The following is a 16,449-nucleotide window of genomic DNA, read 5'->3' on the forward strand; positions in this document are numbered from 1 at the left end:
CCCTCCAGCATCCGCACCCCCCTCCAGCATCCGCACCCCCCTCCAGCATCCGCACCCCCCTCCAGCATCCTGGACTGATTGGGAAATGGAGGACCTTGGAGCTGCAAAATAGAGGAGGGTAGTGTCTAAACAAGACAATTTCCTGGAGAAGGAAATATTCACTCATTCTGAAGAGGGGAAAATTGCATCCAAAAGTCAAACGTAATTGAGTTGTGGGCCAGACCTCCCTTATCTTGCAAGATTTTACATGTGGGTGGATAGAAAAAGCTGAATCTTGGATCTTGTCAGAAAACAAAAATGAAATATCTTTAGCTGGCTTTCTCATCTAGATCTAATATCTAAACTGCAAGTTAAAGGTGAGACCAAGTATATGGTTGAAAACTTGTGAAGCTAAACAGCTTGCAAGAAAGGAGTGAAAGGGAGATGGCTGGAAAAAAATGTGGTTGGTTAGAGCTCAAACCTGAAGATATGCACCTGCAACTGCAGAGAGAGTGGATTCTGATGAGGTGAGCCTGTGAGGTACCAACAGTGGGCTCGTACCACTTGCTAGATTACTATCTACTGAGCAGATGCTGAGGATATGGGATGTATATGTTGAATGGTACAAAGCTGTAAGTTCGTCTCGTTTGCAGGGGCGACTGGTAAGATTTTGAAAAACCTCTGTATGTGGCAATAGTAAACAGAAGACCAGAAAAGTAAATGGAGAATGTGGTTTCAGGAAGAGTTAGGTACAGAGAAGCAAAGGAGATTGAAATGCTTGAAGAGATGATTCCTTCTTTTGATGAACTTGGCTCCAAATGGTTCTGTTAAACAGACTGGCTTGGAAGGAGTTGTTTCAGTGGAATGGAAAGGTCTAAAGTTGGGTCAAAATGCTAAAGTAGTGCAGTTCAAGGCAAGGATTTACAGAAAGGGTGTTCAGTGAGCTTTAATAAAGAGAATATGGAAGGGCTCCAGAAAGACAAAATACGGGATAGGGATGAGTTCACTTTTGAAGGCGGTTAAGGCAGAGTAGCATCTACAGATTTAAAAAAATGTTTATTATATATTAAAAATATATAAACATATAGTATCCATATTTATATATATAAAGTCATTGGCATAGAAGGGTAGGTTATTTGATCCCAGAGGAAAGACCTACTTCCTCTAGAGAGTGATTCAAAGCACCTTTCGATTAAAGCATATGCACACAGAATAGCTTTCCATGTTTCAAGGTAGTTTTTGTGAATATTATCCACTTTTTCCCTGAGTTATCAAGGAAGTAAAAGGAGACAAACTGAAGAGATGAGCATTCTTTCTTCTCTCTTACAAATGTCTGCTTTGCATTCATACCTGAAGTGAGACGAGTGGGGGAATTGGTGTAGGTGAAGAGCAGCATACTGAGATAAAGTGATGTGACCTCCAGTGCTCCTCTTGCAAGAAGTCTGAGATATGAGAGGCTTGGAAGAGGAAGGATTTTGATGGCAAGAATAAATCGACAAAAAGAGAAACTCACCTGGGACTGCACGTGAGGTGAAGTTAAATACAAAGAAGTTAGTTGAGTAAGGATGAAGCAAAGCACAGTCATGGAGTTGTCCTGCAACATGAGCAGGAATTGAGAAAGCTGTTGGGAGTTCATATGTTGAACGATGTAGGGCTGTAATTTGGCTTACTTTGTGGCAGGTGAGAAAGGTGTGAAGAATGAAACATACAGATCTGAAAGGAACTAAGGTCTAGTTTGGAGAAGCAAACACTGGTATGCTGAGGTGAACTAACTGTCAGTGTGCCAATGGGAGTGGTGTGGACTGCACAGGCAAAATATGCCTGTAACTGGGTGACTGACAAAAATGGAGTCAGCAGGAGTAGGAAAGTGCAGGGAGATAGGTGCAGATGGGCTGGAGGAAGATACAGGGGAACACAAGTACTGTTACTATTAAACACTGGAAATGTGCAAGAAAACAGCAATCCACTATGTTTTTCATGGAGTAAGAGCAAGGCAAACTGTTGAGATGGGGGCTATGTGGGAAGACTGGAAGAGAAGGGAGAAGAGCTTGCTTTCCTTGTTCTTGCACAGAGTAAGACTAACATAGATAGTTAGGATAACTTTAGGAAACATTAAAGGCAGGGCAAAGACACAGTTTGTGCAGCAGGTTCCTGTAACTCTTCAATATGCTGAAGAGTTTGTATCAACTGCAGGATTCCTGGTATCTGGTACCTGCATTTTTTTTCTTTTTTTTTTTTTTTCCAGAGTATTTGCTGAGCTACCAAGGTTTCTATTCTGTATAACAATTTCCTGAGAGTATCCAGTACCGTTTTCAAAGGTGTTGGCTAACTGTAGCTCTTTAAATTGAACACTTACAAGGAGCGATATTGAGGTAGTAAAAGTGAGGATTAGCAACTGTGGATTGCTGAAATGCATGTTCAGAAGTGATTGTCATTTGTAGGTGGATGTTACAGAATGTATAGGAAATTTCCAAGAATCTGGTCTGTGGCTTGGAACAGTAAATAAAAATCAATGCAATGCTTTTCTTGTGACTGTTATATTTTTCATTCTTTGATATCTCTGAAGTGTTTTTGTAGTTAGTAGTACCTGGGACAAAAGGCTGATGAGCATGATTTAAAGTACTGTATTTAACTTCTAGATTTTAATTTACCAAAAAACCTTCCTATTCCATCATTATTATCTTCATGTTCAGCAAGATTTAAATTTCTGGAGACTAAAAGAGCCTGAAGGAAAATAAGTACTCTTTAAGATAATCATAAGTCAGTAACAAAACCCCCTAGAGTAATATTTTTAAGTCATTTCCAAATTGGTGCATACTTGAACTAGTTGGTTTTGGCTGCTGTGGCAGCAGGAACATGCTTTTGAAGCATCCTTGGATGGCAGCTGCATGCTAATGGTAGCTTAAAAAGGCAAATATGTAGATTTGAGGTTAAAAGGTGAGTAATAGCAGGAATTTATGGTTGCCCCAGAAAAACAACTTGCTGGCAGTTTCTGCAAACCAGAAGCAATGTATGCTGACAGCTTCATTCTGGAGACTTAAGGCTTGCATATGTCTTCAGAGAAAGCATTATGTACTTGTCTAAAATTAAAGGAAAGCTTTGTTCTCAAACTGACTTACAGTGACAGTGATCAGAAGAATGTAACTGGTTTCAGAAAACTGGCCTTTGTCTTGTCTTGACAAAGAAAATTTAAGGTCATCCTCTGTGGTTTTTAGAATGTGTTTTTGAATTTGTTACTTTCCTTTAGAGTCTGGGAAGTCCTTTGGTGAAGACATGTTTTCCCGTGCAAGGATAGTTTTTTCCATTTTTACTCTGACTCTGCGCCTCCACTCCCTCCTGCCCTGTGGCATCTGTCCTTTATAAAGGATTCTTTGGTTCCTGCATTGTTGCGGAGTCTTTTTTCCTGCAATGTGATTTCAACTTTGCTGTTTGTCCCTTATTTCTTAAAAATTTAGCCTAAGGAAAAAAAAACCCAAAAATCCAACAACATTATTTAACCTAAGGAAAAAATAATACCATTATTAATAGAAGAACTCTTTCCTTTGAACTTAGTCCTTTGACTTGTTCCTACTTACTTTTTTTCGGCTATAAACCATCTGAGACAGGAACAGTTCCTAAGCCAGCCCTATAATACGTATTTTTAGAAGAATAGCTATCAATGAAAAAGCTATGTATACAAACACACAGAAGAACTTTTATATTTTCATATAAAAGTGTAAATAATCATTATATACATATTATACATACTATTCTGTATATATTATGTAACATGTAGTATATAACAATATATTGATGATATCTATTAAGATACAAAATCTATCATTGTGTATACATGATACATAAAATGTTGTATGTATATGTATGTACATATAAGATTATGCTAGCAAAAGGGCTTTTTTTAGTTCATAAGCTGCTTGTTGTGTTGCCAGCACAGCTGCTGATACGAGCACTGGCCATGCTTCAATGGGTCTGCACTTGGTGCAAGCTACTAAGTTTTAGGTTGACTTGCAGTGCCTAAAAGCATGGAGCAGGGAAGAAAACTCTTCTTTTCTGTTGGAAAAAGCCCTGATGTGGATGCAGCCACACCAGTGGAGTGCTAATGCACCTTGGGGAGAAGATATTGCTGAACATCTGGCAATATCTTGTGTCCTCGCTGCAGGGCTTGGCCAGGGTGGGACAATCTGCAGAGGCTCCATAGCGTAGCTAGGCTGCTAGTGCAAATCTGCTCTTGTGAAAGTGCCAGTCATGCTACCAGTCCCAAGTAATTATTTCCTCTGTGTCAATGGGATGTTAAAAATCTTGCCACTTAACAATTACCACTAAACTTTTGTTAAATAGTTAATTGCTGATCGCTTAAGTGGAAAAACAGCTGATATGCTCATTCACTGGGTGTGGTGACAAATCATTTGGGTGGGGTCATCCATATCTGTCATTACTGTTTACAAGAGTGATCTTTTTGAAGCGTTCTGAAGTGTAATATCTCTATCTAATTCTGGTGCCTGGGCTTGTCCTCCAAAATGCCAGAAGGAAGGGCAGAGAAACTTAGCTGTTTAAATTGGGACGGAAAGGCACAGCAAAGATTAGAGTTGCTGCTTAGCGTAGTGCTAAAGAAAAGATAGAGTGCTGCTTCTTTTTTTCTTGCAATCTGTATGTCTGTAATCTCTAATGGTGATATGGCAACAAATCAATGGTTAATAAGCTACCCTTGGAAATTATTTTTATATTTGCTATTTGTATAATAGTGGGGAGCACTGAAGGTCTGTTTCTCAGTTCTGTAGGTGCAAAGTTGACTACAGTAATAATTTTAAAATGAGATCTTGTGATTCAACAAAAGTATTGTGTGTGTATTTGTATGTAGGCTGGTACTGGCTATGTAATTCCAATTGATAGCAACCCAAGCCTTTCTCAGGCTGAGAGACTTCATTTTCCTCATTTAAAAAAAAAATTTCTCATGAAATACAGAACAAATTCTAAAATAGAAGCTAAAGAATATATTTAGTTTTTATATGTCTTTTATAGAAGGATTTTAAGAAGATCTCAAATTTTCATGTTGTAATAACAAAAAACTGAATTTAGTGATTTGCTAGGTAGATGCAGGCTTTGTTGTAACTGCTTTGACCCTTGTTAGCTGTCTCAGTTGTCTTCTGTAGACTCCTTGGAGGTGACCCATGTACACCAGTGGTTTGCTGGCCCCAGATTAGAACCTGTGTTCTCTTCCTGTGTTGTAATTTTTCTATGGAATCATTTTTCTCTTGAACTACATCACCAATCAATAAATACATATTTTGTTTCAGAGAAGTTAGTATGGCAGCTTCATGACTGCAACTGGTTTTTATTTTCTTTCTTTAGATAGAGAAGAACTTTTAGCCTTATAGAGCAAGTATATGGGGAATTATTCTTGTAAGTATTCATGCTAACTTTCTTTACCTTAGGAAGTTTAAAGAATGTAGTTTAATCTCTAATGAAAGGAGAAAAAAAAGAATAGCCTGTAGAGCTATCCAGGTTTAGTATTCTATGGCAAAACTGTGTAGCACAAATCTGTGGAAGAAATACATTTTACAGTGAAGCAGGTATGCATCAGTGTAAAAGTGTAGTGAGAACACCAGAGCATGAAGTGGTCTTTCTAATCTTCATGAGCCAGTTGAAATCAGCATTGCTTTCCTGCTTTTGAGTTTTCTGTAGAAAGAAGAGACAAGACTTGATTCCTGCTATTGAGACTGCTATTCCCATAGCAGAGGACTGAAAGTGAATTCCAAAACGGAGGGAAATAACACAGGGAGGAAGGAATCAAGTGACCAAGTAGAAAAGGAGCTAAGAAAAGAAAACAGATAAAAGACTCTAATTGAGAACCATAAAATTCATATTGTTTTGCAGTAGCTTCATGGAGTACTTTGGACACGTGGAGAGTCTTGTATCTGACTTTTTTCTTTTTTAAATAGATCAGGTGGCAGAAGGGCTTAGTTTGTTAGTGTTCTTATAATCGCTGTATCAGCAGAGCAGTGAAATACAGCTTCTCAGCCTTATTTCAGTTACCTTAGAGGCAAACTTAATTTGTGAGAAAAGGACTGCTTGGGGAGTGTGTGTGGGGAGAAAGCTGCCTTTATCCCAGTACAGCATCAGTTTTCAGGTTGGAGGCAATTTATGCAACACCTTACTGCTTCAAAAAAGTTGATGTGCAATTGAGACTTACTAGTGTGATTTTATGTTGTTGGAACAAGTGGAAACAGGAACTGTGAAAAACTTGAAGAACCTTCTGTTCAGAAATTTAACATTGTTTGAAGTAGATTCCCATAGTAGAAAATAATAACGAACTTCTTTTTCATCTTCTTTGACTTTGATATTTGCTTTCTGACATTAGTTCTCTCAAAACAGTGAAAGGTTTGATTTTTTTCTTTGGTGGGAGTGGAAAATAAATGGTAAGACCCAAAGACACTATCCTATGCATCTTCTGTAATAAAGCATGAAAAAGAAACAGGATTTTTCCCACAAGCCAGCTGGGTCTTTAAATAATCATGCGACTGCCACGCAAATTTTGTATGTGTGAAATATATGGCTTCGGATGGCTTTTGCCAATGCCGTCCTTCTATGGACTTAAATCTCTGTAGCGCAATGACATTTCACATGGTTCATAGATGGAAGAGGTTTGCTGAAGATGCTGTTTCTTTGTTCTGAAGGGACATTTTCTTCCCGCACCCAAGGCACTGTGGCTTATTCGCATTATGGATAGTTTTCAAATAACATCTACAAAACTACAAAGGCTCCATTCTCGACTCACTAGCTAGAGATGCAGCGGTGGGCACTTTCAATTTTGTTTACTGTAGTATGGTGTAGCTTCCTATCTGTCAGAATAAAATCTGAGCATTTAGAAGAAGAGAAAGTAAGAAAATGAAATGAATCAAAGTAAATACAGGTATTTCAAAGGAATTAGAAAATTAAGAAGTGATAGTAGTAGCTGACTCTCATTTTTCTAGAAGTAAAAGGAGAAAACAGTAAGCAATAAGAATTGCAGAATCATAGAATGCCCGAGGTTAAAAGGGGCTCCTGGAGGTCATTTGCCTCTTCCTCTATGCTCAGACAGGACTACATAGAGTCAGTTGAGCAGGACCATGTCCATATGGCTTTTGAGTATCTCCAAGGACAAAGTCTCCACAACCTCCCTGGGCAATCTATGCCAGTGCTTGGTCACCATCACAGTAAAAAAAAGTGTTTTCTGATGTTCAGGAGGAACCTCCCATGTTTCAGTTTGTGCCCATTGCCTCTTGCCCTATCATTGGGCCATCCAACGATGGGCCACAGATGATTAGAAACTGGGGAATCTTGCATATGAGGACAGGCTGAGAGAGCTGTGAGTGTTCAGCCTTCTCTAGACCCCTCATTGGATGGTCTCCCGTATCTCCATGTGTCGCTTGTACTGGGAAGCCCAGAACTGGATACTGAATTCCAGGTGTGGCCTCAACTGTGATGAATAGAGAGGAAGGATCACCTCCCTCGACCTGCTGGCAATAGTTTGTCTAATGCAACCCAGGATGCCATTCACCTGCTTTGCCACAAGGGCACATTGCTGGCTCATGTTGTGAGGGACTGTATCAAAGGCCTTCCAGAAGTCTAGGCAGATGGTATCTGTAGCTCTTCCCTTTTTCCACTCATGCAGTCACTCCATTGTAGAAGAATGTGGATATATTTTTAAGAGAGGTTGTCTGTCGTCCTGCAATATCTTCTTCCCTGTAGCTGAAATACCTTTTTGAAAGTACATACAGATGCAAGTATTAATTAATGACTTAGACTGTCTAATGAGTTTACTCCTGCTAGATATGACTGTTGGTAGTGTGGGTGGTGTGTGCAAGATTTCAGAGTTTTTTAGGATGAGGGAGAAGAGTGGATCTGACAGGAGCATAATCTTGAGTTGTTTCCTTTTTTGGAAAGTCACATTTGCAAAGTTGGTGTTAAGACTATTTCTAAACAGTGAGAGAGAAGGTTATCACTTGGTTGACTAACTGAATGTGCTCAGACAGTGGCTGTCATGTTCATTGGCCATAGACATTTGATACAGGCTGTCACTTCCTTCTGCCACTTAAAGCAAGCAAATAAAACACTGAAGATTTCCCTTTGGGAAGGGAGAGAATATGGCAATGAAATTGAACACAGTAATACATGTTTTTCTCTCATGTCTTTCTGCCTGCTTGAGTTTAACAAAATCACATTTCTTCAGTTTTACAGAATTTGACATGAAATAGTGCCCTTTACATTTTAGGTCTCTAAATGACTTTTGTGCTCGCCAGATATTTTTTTCAGAACACCTCTATGGAGCTTGGGGGAATCTGTTGATAGTATTACTGCTGCTAGTGCTGATAAGGTTTTTGAAAACTTCTGCTATTGGGTGTTTATTTAGAAGGGCACAAGAGAAGATGACTATTGTAACATGGGACCAGCTATAACCTTTTTCCCACCGTTCATGTACAATCAAATCTGAATATTTAATTCAGTGCTTTCCAACAGATAGCACATCATGGTGAATAGCACATGACACATCTGTTTAAGAGAATAGTCAACTGTTTAACAGTAGGAATTCAAAACTGGATTTTTAAGTACGCCATAGGTGTTTGTGACCTCAGTAGAATTACTTTAAGGTCGGAAATGAGACTGTAGGAGCTCATGCTCTATCTTGATAAGCAAGGAGCCTGAAGAGATGTGTCATTCTTTATGTCCAGTAAATCTGTTTCACAAAGATTTACTAACTCTATCTCTGGAAGTCTCTGGCAGAGATGGAATATCAATTTCAAATTTTAAGTCCTAGGTAGAGCTCTTGATAGCTGGAACTTGCCTAGGATGTTGGAGGTGAAAAACTTTTATGCCTTTAATTGTTGTTAGGAGGTGCTTGCTCAGAGACACAACTACTGTTTTTTTCATGTGTTGATTTTTGGGTCTTTGTGATCTGGTTAGGGGCAAAAAAAATCAACACAAGAAAACCTACATCTAGATAGTACAGTAAGCTGAATTTGCTATTCCTTTTCTCCCTTTCCAAATATGAAGAACTTATGTTTTTGCAACAAAATGGTGGGTGAACTACTGATGCTTTTAAAATCACTGCTATGGCTAATTATCTCAGTGTAGTCATTTATGTATGCATCGTTGCACTCTACCTTCCTACTTCCCTCTGAAAGTGGACACAGCCCTTGCTCTGCAAGTAATGGTAATAATTGGTAGTAAGACAGACCTGTTACTCATCCTTTTTTGAGCACATTTCTTATGGCAGGTGTCGAGTTTTTAATTAACTGCTAATGAACATGCCTACTAGACCATGATACTGCTGCCAACTTATTCCATTTTTATATCTCACTGCTGCTAAGCTCTTAGAAGGTGACAGAGCAGGCATTAATGTCTTTGAAGTGACAGGAAAGTGATTATGTGCATAACATAATTGTTTCTAGGATCTACTATGACAAATGTCTAGTTACTAAATACATCTGGTGAGCACTGCTGTTATTCATCTCCCTGGTCTGTCTTTTTTTGTGTGCAGCATGTATTCCCCTTTCCCCTTCTAGAGACAGAATACAATATACTTTCAACAATTCAAGTTTTTTAAATAAAAAGAACATGAACTTCTGTAAAGGATCATCTTTATCTGTGTTAGGGAAAACTTTAAACCTGTTATGAATAGGTAATAGATAAACAATCAATATACTTCAGTCTTAAACAGCAGTGACCCTCAGACAATAAGCTTTAAATCACAATATACCTTTGTTGGCTTGAAAGACTGTGATCAGGTTTTCAGTCTTAAGTCTGTTTAACACAGGTAGATATTTTTGGATACCATTTTCCTCTGCTACCCTCAGTAACTATTTTGCAAAACTCCTTAGATATTATGCAGAGTGATGCATTTCCACTTGCAGCTCTCATATTCCGTTCTACACCTTACACTGGGCATTGCTCCCCGCTGTTCACATGCAGTCCCGTCAGAAAGAGGACATAGCCCTTCTCTCACATGATTTCAGCTTTAGAACCTGTTAGAGAGATTAATCTGCTCCTCATTTCTGGGACTTTCAAAATACCCTGTGTGTAGACTATAAAGCAGAGCGAGGGAAATTGTAGGTAATGTGCCCCTAACAGTTTGATTTCTAAAGACGTTACGCTATGCTTCCTGAAGTCGTGCAGGGTAACTTATTTGCTAATTAAACCAAGCGAGAGAGGCATGAAAAAAGGGAATCTTCACAGGCTTCCTGAAGAGATAGGGGACAAGAATGGAAACAATTTAACTTCATTTCCCTGTTTTGACCTTCCCATGACCACACTGCAAAAGAAGCTAATTTGAACTCAGTATTGGAGAAGGGAGGAGGTTTTTCTCCACAAAACCAATCTAGAGGGATAAATCACTTTTTGTTCTTAGACAATTGCACACCACAACTAGGTAATCCATTGTGATAGTGCAGCTGTGGACCATTAAGACCAATGCCATGAATGCAGTACAGTCCTGCTGATGCATGTTGCCTCATGGCTGGAGTACAGATGACTGACCTGGCTTAAGTGGTCAATGAGGAAGGGAACGACTAAGATGCCATCTCTCTGAGAGAGCCTGCCAAACCAGTTTATCTCCTGATTTGAGGAAACATGCTGGAGACTAATAAAGTCATGATTAAGTCTGTTAGAAGAGAGATGTCGTCTTGTTCTTTGGAGGCTGGATCAAAAAAACAAACAAAACAAAACAAACCCAAAAAAACCAAACCAAAAACGCTGCAGTCCTGTCAGCCTTTACAGTGCTCTTTACTGATGCTACTTCAGTTAAACAAAGTTTCACTAGCAATAGCTGCTTGATTTTGTAGAAGGTGGTCTACTGCTTTAACTACTTCCAATATAAATAATTCTTAATACTTCCTTCAAAATGTTACTTTTTGGGTTGTTGTAAACACATTAAAATAGAAGAATAAGAACTACCTCTCTCATACCTTGCTTTTTAAACATACTGAAAAGCTGGCAAGGATAGTGATCAGATGTATGTATTACAGTGAAGATTAACAAGGCTTTTCACGCAGCATGTGGAAAGAAATTCCTGATACATGGTATGAGAAAGATTTGGTAAACTTGTGGCTTTATAGAATTGACTAAAAGGATTGTGGTAGATTTTATCTTGTATATCAAAAATAAATAAACGATGGGTGCGTTACAGTTGGGACAGCAGAAAAGAGAAAGATTAGCAGATCCAGTCTGGAGTTCTTCAGTGTCAGTCACTTGTGTTTTCATAAATTTGTATACAGCTCAAGGCATGTCTTGGGATGAGGTTATGAGAAAAGAAAGTGTAGGGACACAGTAGTTATATAAATAGTAATAAAGTCATTCATATGGCAGTAGAAGTTATGCAGGTATTGTTGATAGTTTGTCTTGAAGAGCCTTGGGACCTATGGAAGCAGATAAAATATTTCTGGATTATTTTGAGTTGAGTTATTTTGGAGTAACTTGTGAAGCATTGTAAGCTTTAGTCTAGGTATGATTTCAGTAGCTGTCAGCAGCACTGTAACAATTTTGCCTGCTCTTACAGGACCACTAGCATTCACCAGGTCAAACTCTGATGTCTGGTGGATCTCATCCTGTTCAGACATTTGCTTATCTGTCTTCTCTTTGATCTCATTAATTGGGTGGTACTGTAGCTTTTTTTTCATGGTGTCTACTTTCAGCAGAGGGATGGTGGAGCATGGACAAGGTGGAAAGGTTGGTTCTGTCTTCTGTTCATACGCCCAGGCACAAGGAAGCAGGAAGGAGGCAGAAAATCTGTTTACCTGTAGCAGACTAAAGGAGAGTTATGACTAAGCTAAAAAGTTTGAAGCTTAATTTTCTAAATGAATTTGTGCTGAGCATTTTGGACACATTAAATGGTTGGCTGAACTTGTAATATATTAATAAAACCATAACAACTTTAACTAGAAAATATCTTAATATTTAAACTATGGGGAAATCATTCCATTATAAGGACTCTATTTGTAAAATTGCTTATTTTGCCAGATTGGTTACAGGGTTGGAAGTCTGCTTATTATGTTACTGATATTGCAGGCTGCTTTTGAAACAGATGGAGGTGTTCTAGGTATTTGTCAGGAATTCCTTGACCTTACCGATGCTATCTGGAATAACTGGATTTTAAGCTCAAAGTTGTTCCTAAACACAGTGTTAGTTCATGAATAAATTTTTTTAAAAAGCTTGGCTAGAATAAAATACATATTTAACTACACCCAAATATGAAATTGAGCATTGTCTTTCAGGTTTTTTAATATTCAAAATAGAAACCTCCTTACTATTTCCAAATTGAGTGAAGAGAGGGGAGTGAGTTTAAATCAGTCTTGCCAGTGAAACTGGTTTTTTTATCCCACGGCAGTGATACTCCTTTCTATAGAAAGGGAAAGATATTCTGGCCTGCTGCTGCTGCTGCTTGTTTGTCACCAGTGACGCTGTGGCAGGCAGTAGCTGCCCAAAACAACTTAGAGTGGTTGAAACTATTCCTTAGGCTGCAGAACAAGTGTCTAGCTAGCCTTTTTTGGTTTATGGGATATAAGCAGAGATGTTCACAGACACATTGATATAATGCAGGAGGTATAGTGTGGTGGGACAAAGAGGAGAGGCTAGATTTAAAACAAACAAGCAAATGAAAAAACCCACTCATGAGTCTCAATAATTAACCAAACTTCTCCCTTCTTCCCAAACTATGTGCTATGCATTGTTCTTCTGGGGATGATGGTACCGCTGGGAACAGCAGCAGCAGTTGCAGGCTCAACATCTCTCCCATGGCCATGGACCTCCAGTGCCTCTAACACCGCATCCATCAGGACTTCAGCCTCCAGGAATCCCTCCGCTTGGAAGCAGTGCTGGCCTTCTTGCCCTTTCTAGTGCTTTGGGTGGGCAGTCACACTTGGCAATAAAAGATGACAAGAAGCATCACGATGCAGAGCACCACAGAGGTGAGAGGCATGGCAGGCCTGATTAGGACATGGTCAAATTTGCGCATAACTGCAAATTATGTGCATCTCTAAAGAATTCAAGTTATATAGAATGAGAAAAAACTGTTGACAAACTTAAAAATGTCTGCATATATACCACTGAAGTAAAACTCAGCTTGGAATTTTTCAATATTTTAAAAGGGGATCACTAGGTGTCACCTGCTCTGTAGTTTGCAGGGCATTTTGACATCCTGGTAAATGCTTAGTTGTAACACCAGTGGCCTGCACCATATTGTGGAAAACTGTTAAACTTCATAATGGGTAATTTTTTCAAAGAAAGTAACGTTGTTAAAGGGATGGGTGGGAAGGTAGGGGGAACAAGTAATTAACTTTTGAAGTGAATGTGTTCAAGCAAAAGATTTAGATAAGTGCATCTGTTACTTTAGTTTCATAGGCTTAACTTCTAGTACGCAATTAAATATTGGGCAAAATTGCACTTGACTAATTTTTGAAAAGAAAATAATTTATTCTGTCATGAAATGAAACTAGGCTTTGTGTATGGTTAAACTGTAAATCATGTTTACAAAATACTGTAATTTTCAGGAAATCACTGTATTAGGAATGTGCAATGACTTATATAAATAAAAGCCATTTTAAAACTGTTTGCGGCTTGTGTTCTAATTTTTTTCCCCCCTTTTTTATTTCTGTTCTTGCCTCTGTGTCTGAACGGGCATGTCTATGCATTTCTTGGTTACTGCGGGAGCAGACAGAGAGCCGGGCACAGTAAAAAAAAATAATGTTTCCACTTCTACATAATGCAATAATTAGATGTTGCACTGTTTGTCTGTTTTGCCTTCCTTTTAGTCAGTTTCATGTCAGGCATATGTGTTTTCTGTTAAGATATCTCTTGGTTTATGCAGAGCACCAAGTCATTTGTTTAGAGGACTGTATGAATCAGGTTTGTTTCTGAGCAGAATGCTTTTTGGGGAAGCTTGAACTTTAACTTGCTTATTGTGGGTGGAGGGGAAGCTGCAAATCAAACAGAATGTTGACTGCAACTGAAAGTATAATATTATTAGTCAGAGTTAAGATTTTTCCTGTAGGATTTGCAGGAATTAGAGTTGCAGAACAGATGAGAAATTCAAAATTCATGTGTCATGACAGTGTTTGGCCCTAGGAGTTTCTTTAACTGAATCTGTTTAAGCCATATTAATGTCTTTACCACTTAATTTGTGCTTCAGGTATAACTTCCATAGCAATACTTTTTTCTCCCCTTTAGACATAAGCTGTAATAGAACTGGTCTAAGACAATTTTACATCTGAAAACCAGACCAGGAACTACTTTGTTACAGCTTTTTATACTGTTGTGTTTTGGGTGATACTGCTGTATTAATCTCTTGGAGGTGGGCATGTGCAACTTTCATGTCATTTCAAGTAACAAAACTAATTCTGCTTGATGATGTCATAGGTGCATTTGGGCTCTATTTTGTTTCTTTTTCTTGATTAGAAAAGACAAGTACTAGGAAAAGTTATTTGACAGATATCTTTACAATACTAACTTAGAATATTATTGCTGCTTTTTTTATACTAGGGATTGACAATTATTTGCTGGAAACTATCTGCATATCTTTTGTGGCAGTCTTCTTTATTTCTAGATGAATACGAAAGAAGCATTTGTTTCAACTTTCTTGATGTTATTAATGACAGTGTAACTGTGGAAATAATTTTAAGCTGGGTCTTCGTGAAACCTCAGGCTTATTGAGGACATATTTCTTTTAGTGGGACATATTTCTTTGAGTATTGCTAGTCAATTGCAACAACTTTTCTTAAGAGCTAAAGAAGGACGTTTGGAGTGTGTGTCTGTGTGCACACACATGTGCACATATGTGAGTGATGGCTTCGCATTTTGCTTTGGTTGTTACGTTTCCTGTCCTTGCTGTCTTCCCATCCTCACCTGCCCTGTCCATCATGTACTTTGCTAAAGAGTTTTTGAGTTTAAAATCAGATGCTTAACAGTAAATGGTATCTTCAGTGAAAGATTCGTAATTCAAGTGATAGTCAAATTCAAATCTGTGGCTGAAATTATCAGCTGGGAATGATTTACTCTTTTAAATTCTCTAATTATCTTATATTTCTAATGGGTTTCTTTTTAACTTAAAATATATTTTTAAAGATAATAGAAAATTGATCACAAGTACACAAGCCATACTTGCAGGTCTGTTTAATTATAACATGTGGTTCCAACTAAGCAGTAGGCTCTTATTTTGCAAATTACTTTATAACATGTGGGTTACCAAGGTAAGATCAATTTGATTTTCAGAGTAATATTCTAAGTGTAATGGTGCTACCAGAAAACCTGACAAAGGCTTGTTTTCATCATCCAAGACACCAAAACCCATACTGTCTGTTCGTTACCGAAATCAACCATGATATTTGTATTACTGTGCAGTTCTACAGTATGATTTCCATCAAATACGCCTAATGTGACCTTCCAGTATCATTGGTAGAAGCTGACAGCTTTAAATGTGCAAGTTTGAAAGATTACAATTTACTGCTTGCCTATGTGGTTTTAAACTGAGTTTTTTTGACATAGCTTTGAGTTAAAGCATGTTGTGGCATATTATTTGAGCATATTAATTTTAAAATGAGATCTGGTTTTATTTTTTTATAGTCTCCTTAGGCAAATAAGCAGTTTTTCTGTATTACATGTTAGAAATACTTCATAATGCAGTGAGATTCATGTATTTGTAAAGGAATATAAAGATGTAGTGATTTCATTATTCTTGAGTGTGATCAGTGTCCATTTTACCCACTTTTGTTCTATCTAAAAGGCAAGGTCTACGTTCTTTTTTTATAATAGTTAAGGTTTCAGGAAGTAAAATGGAGGGAAGTTCTTTGTAAATGCAAGTTTGTGAAATATATAACCTTCAAGTTAGTAATAACAGCATATTTCATACAGGAACTGCTAAAATTATTTGGTCAAAATGAAATTATAGGGTAACATGGATAATGGCTGGTGAGTATTGGCTGGTGTAGCTCTAGCCATCCAAAACTGTTGTGGGAATGCAGACATCCCTACTATTGTGACACAGTCTGTCTGCAGGTAATGAGCTAGGCAAAGCAAGCAAGTTTTGCAGCTGGAGCTTAATAAAGTTTTGGGAGTCATCAATATGAAAGAACTGTGTCCACGTTTTTTTCTCTAGGGAACATACTAGCAACATTTTTCAAACTTGTCTTAGGTGTTCATTTATCATTTGTCTTCCCACTATTCCAGTATCCTGTTTGGACAGCATAGAAATGCAAATGTTCTGAAGCTCTCTATTGTATCACTAATAATTTGTAGACAGTGAAATCTGACTTCATTATGTGCTTGGGATTTGCATGAAGGTTGGTGTTTATCTTTTGTCCTCATGAAAAACATTAGGCTTGTTTTCTGAGACTTAGGAAGTACTCATAAATTTTCCAAGAAATTTTTTTGCTTTCATTGTTAAGCATAAGTGTTGCTATTGTTTTGTAAAGCAAATGCTCTTTTCTTACAGCAGAAAAATATTCT

General features: G+C 38.0%; 1 protein-coding gene across 1 annotated transcript in view; it reads left to right on the forward strand.

Annotated features, from left to right (window-relative positions):
- The window catches only part of TLE1 (transducin-like enhancer of split 1 (E(sp1) homolog, Drosophila)), a gene marked incomplete at its 5' end in the record, with an annotated part of 67,176 nt that overhangs the window by 24,684 nt on the left and 26,043 nt on the right, over nucleotides 1-16,449 (forward strand). The window contains 2 exons of the mRNA XM_009699449.1: nucleotides 12,713-12,917; nucleotides 13,663-13,679. Coding sequence (XP_009697751.1) covers nucleotides 12,713-12,917; nucleotides 13,663-13,679 — 222 coding nt within the window. The remainder of the gene's footprint in view (nucleotides 1-12,712; nucleotides 12,918-13,662; nucleotides 13,680-16,449) is intronic.

Source organism: Cariama cristata, unplaced genomic scaffold (assembly GCF_000690535.1).
Source record: "Cariama cristata isolate BGI_N322 unplaced genomic scaffold, ASM69053v1 scaffold3314, whole genome shotgun sequence".
Lineage (NCBI taxonomy): Eukaryota > Metazoa > Chordata > Aves > Cariamiformes > Cariamidae > Cariama > Cariama cristata.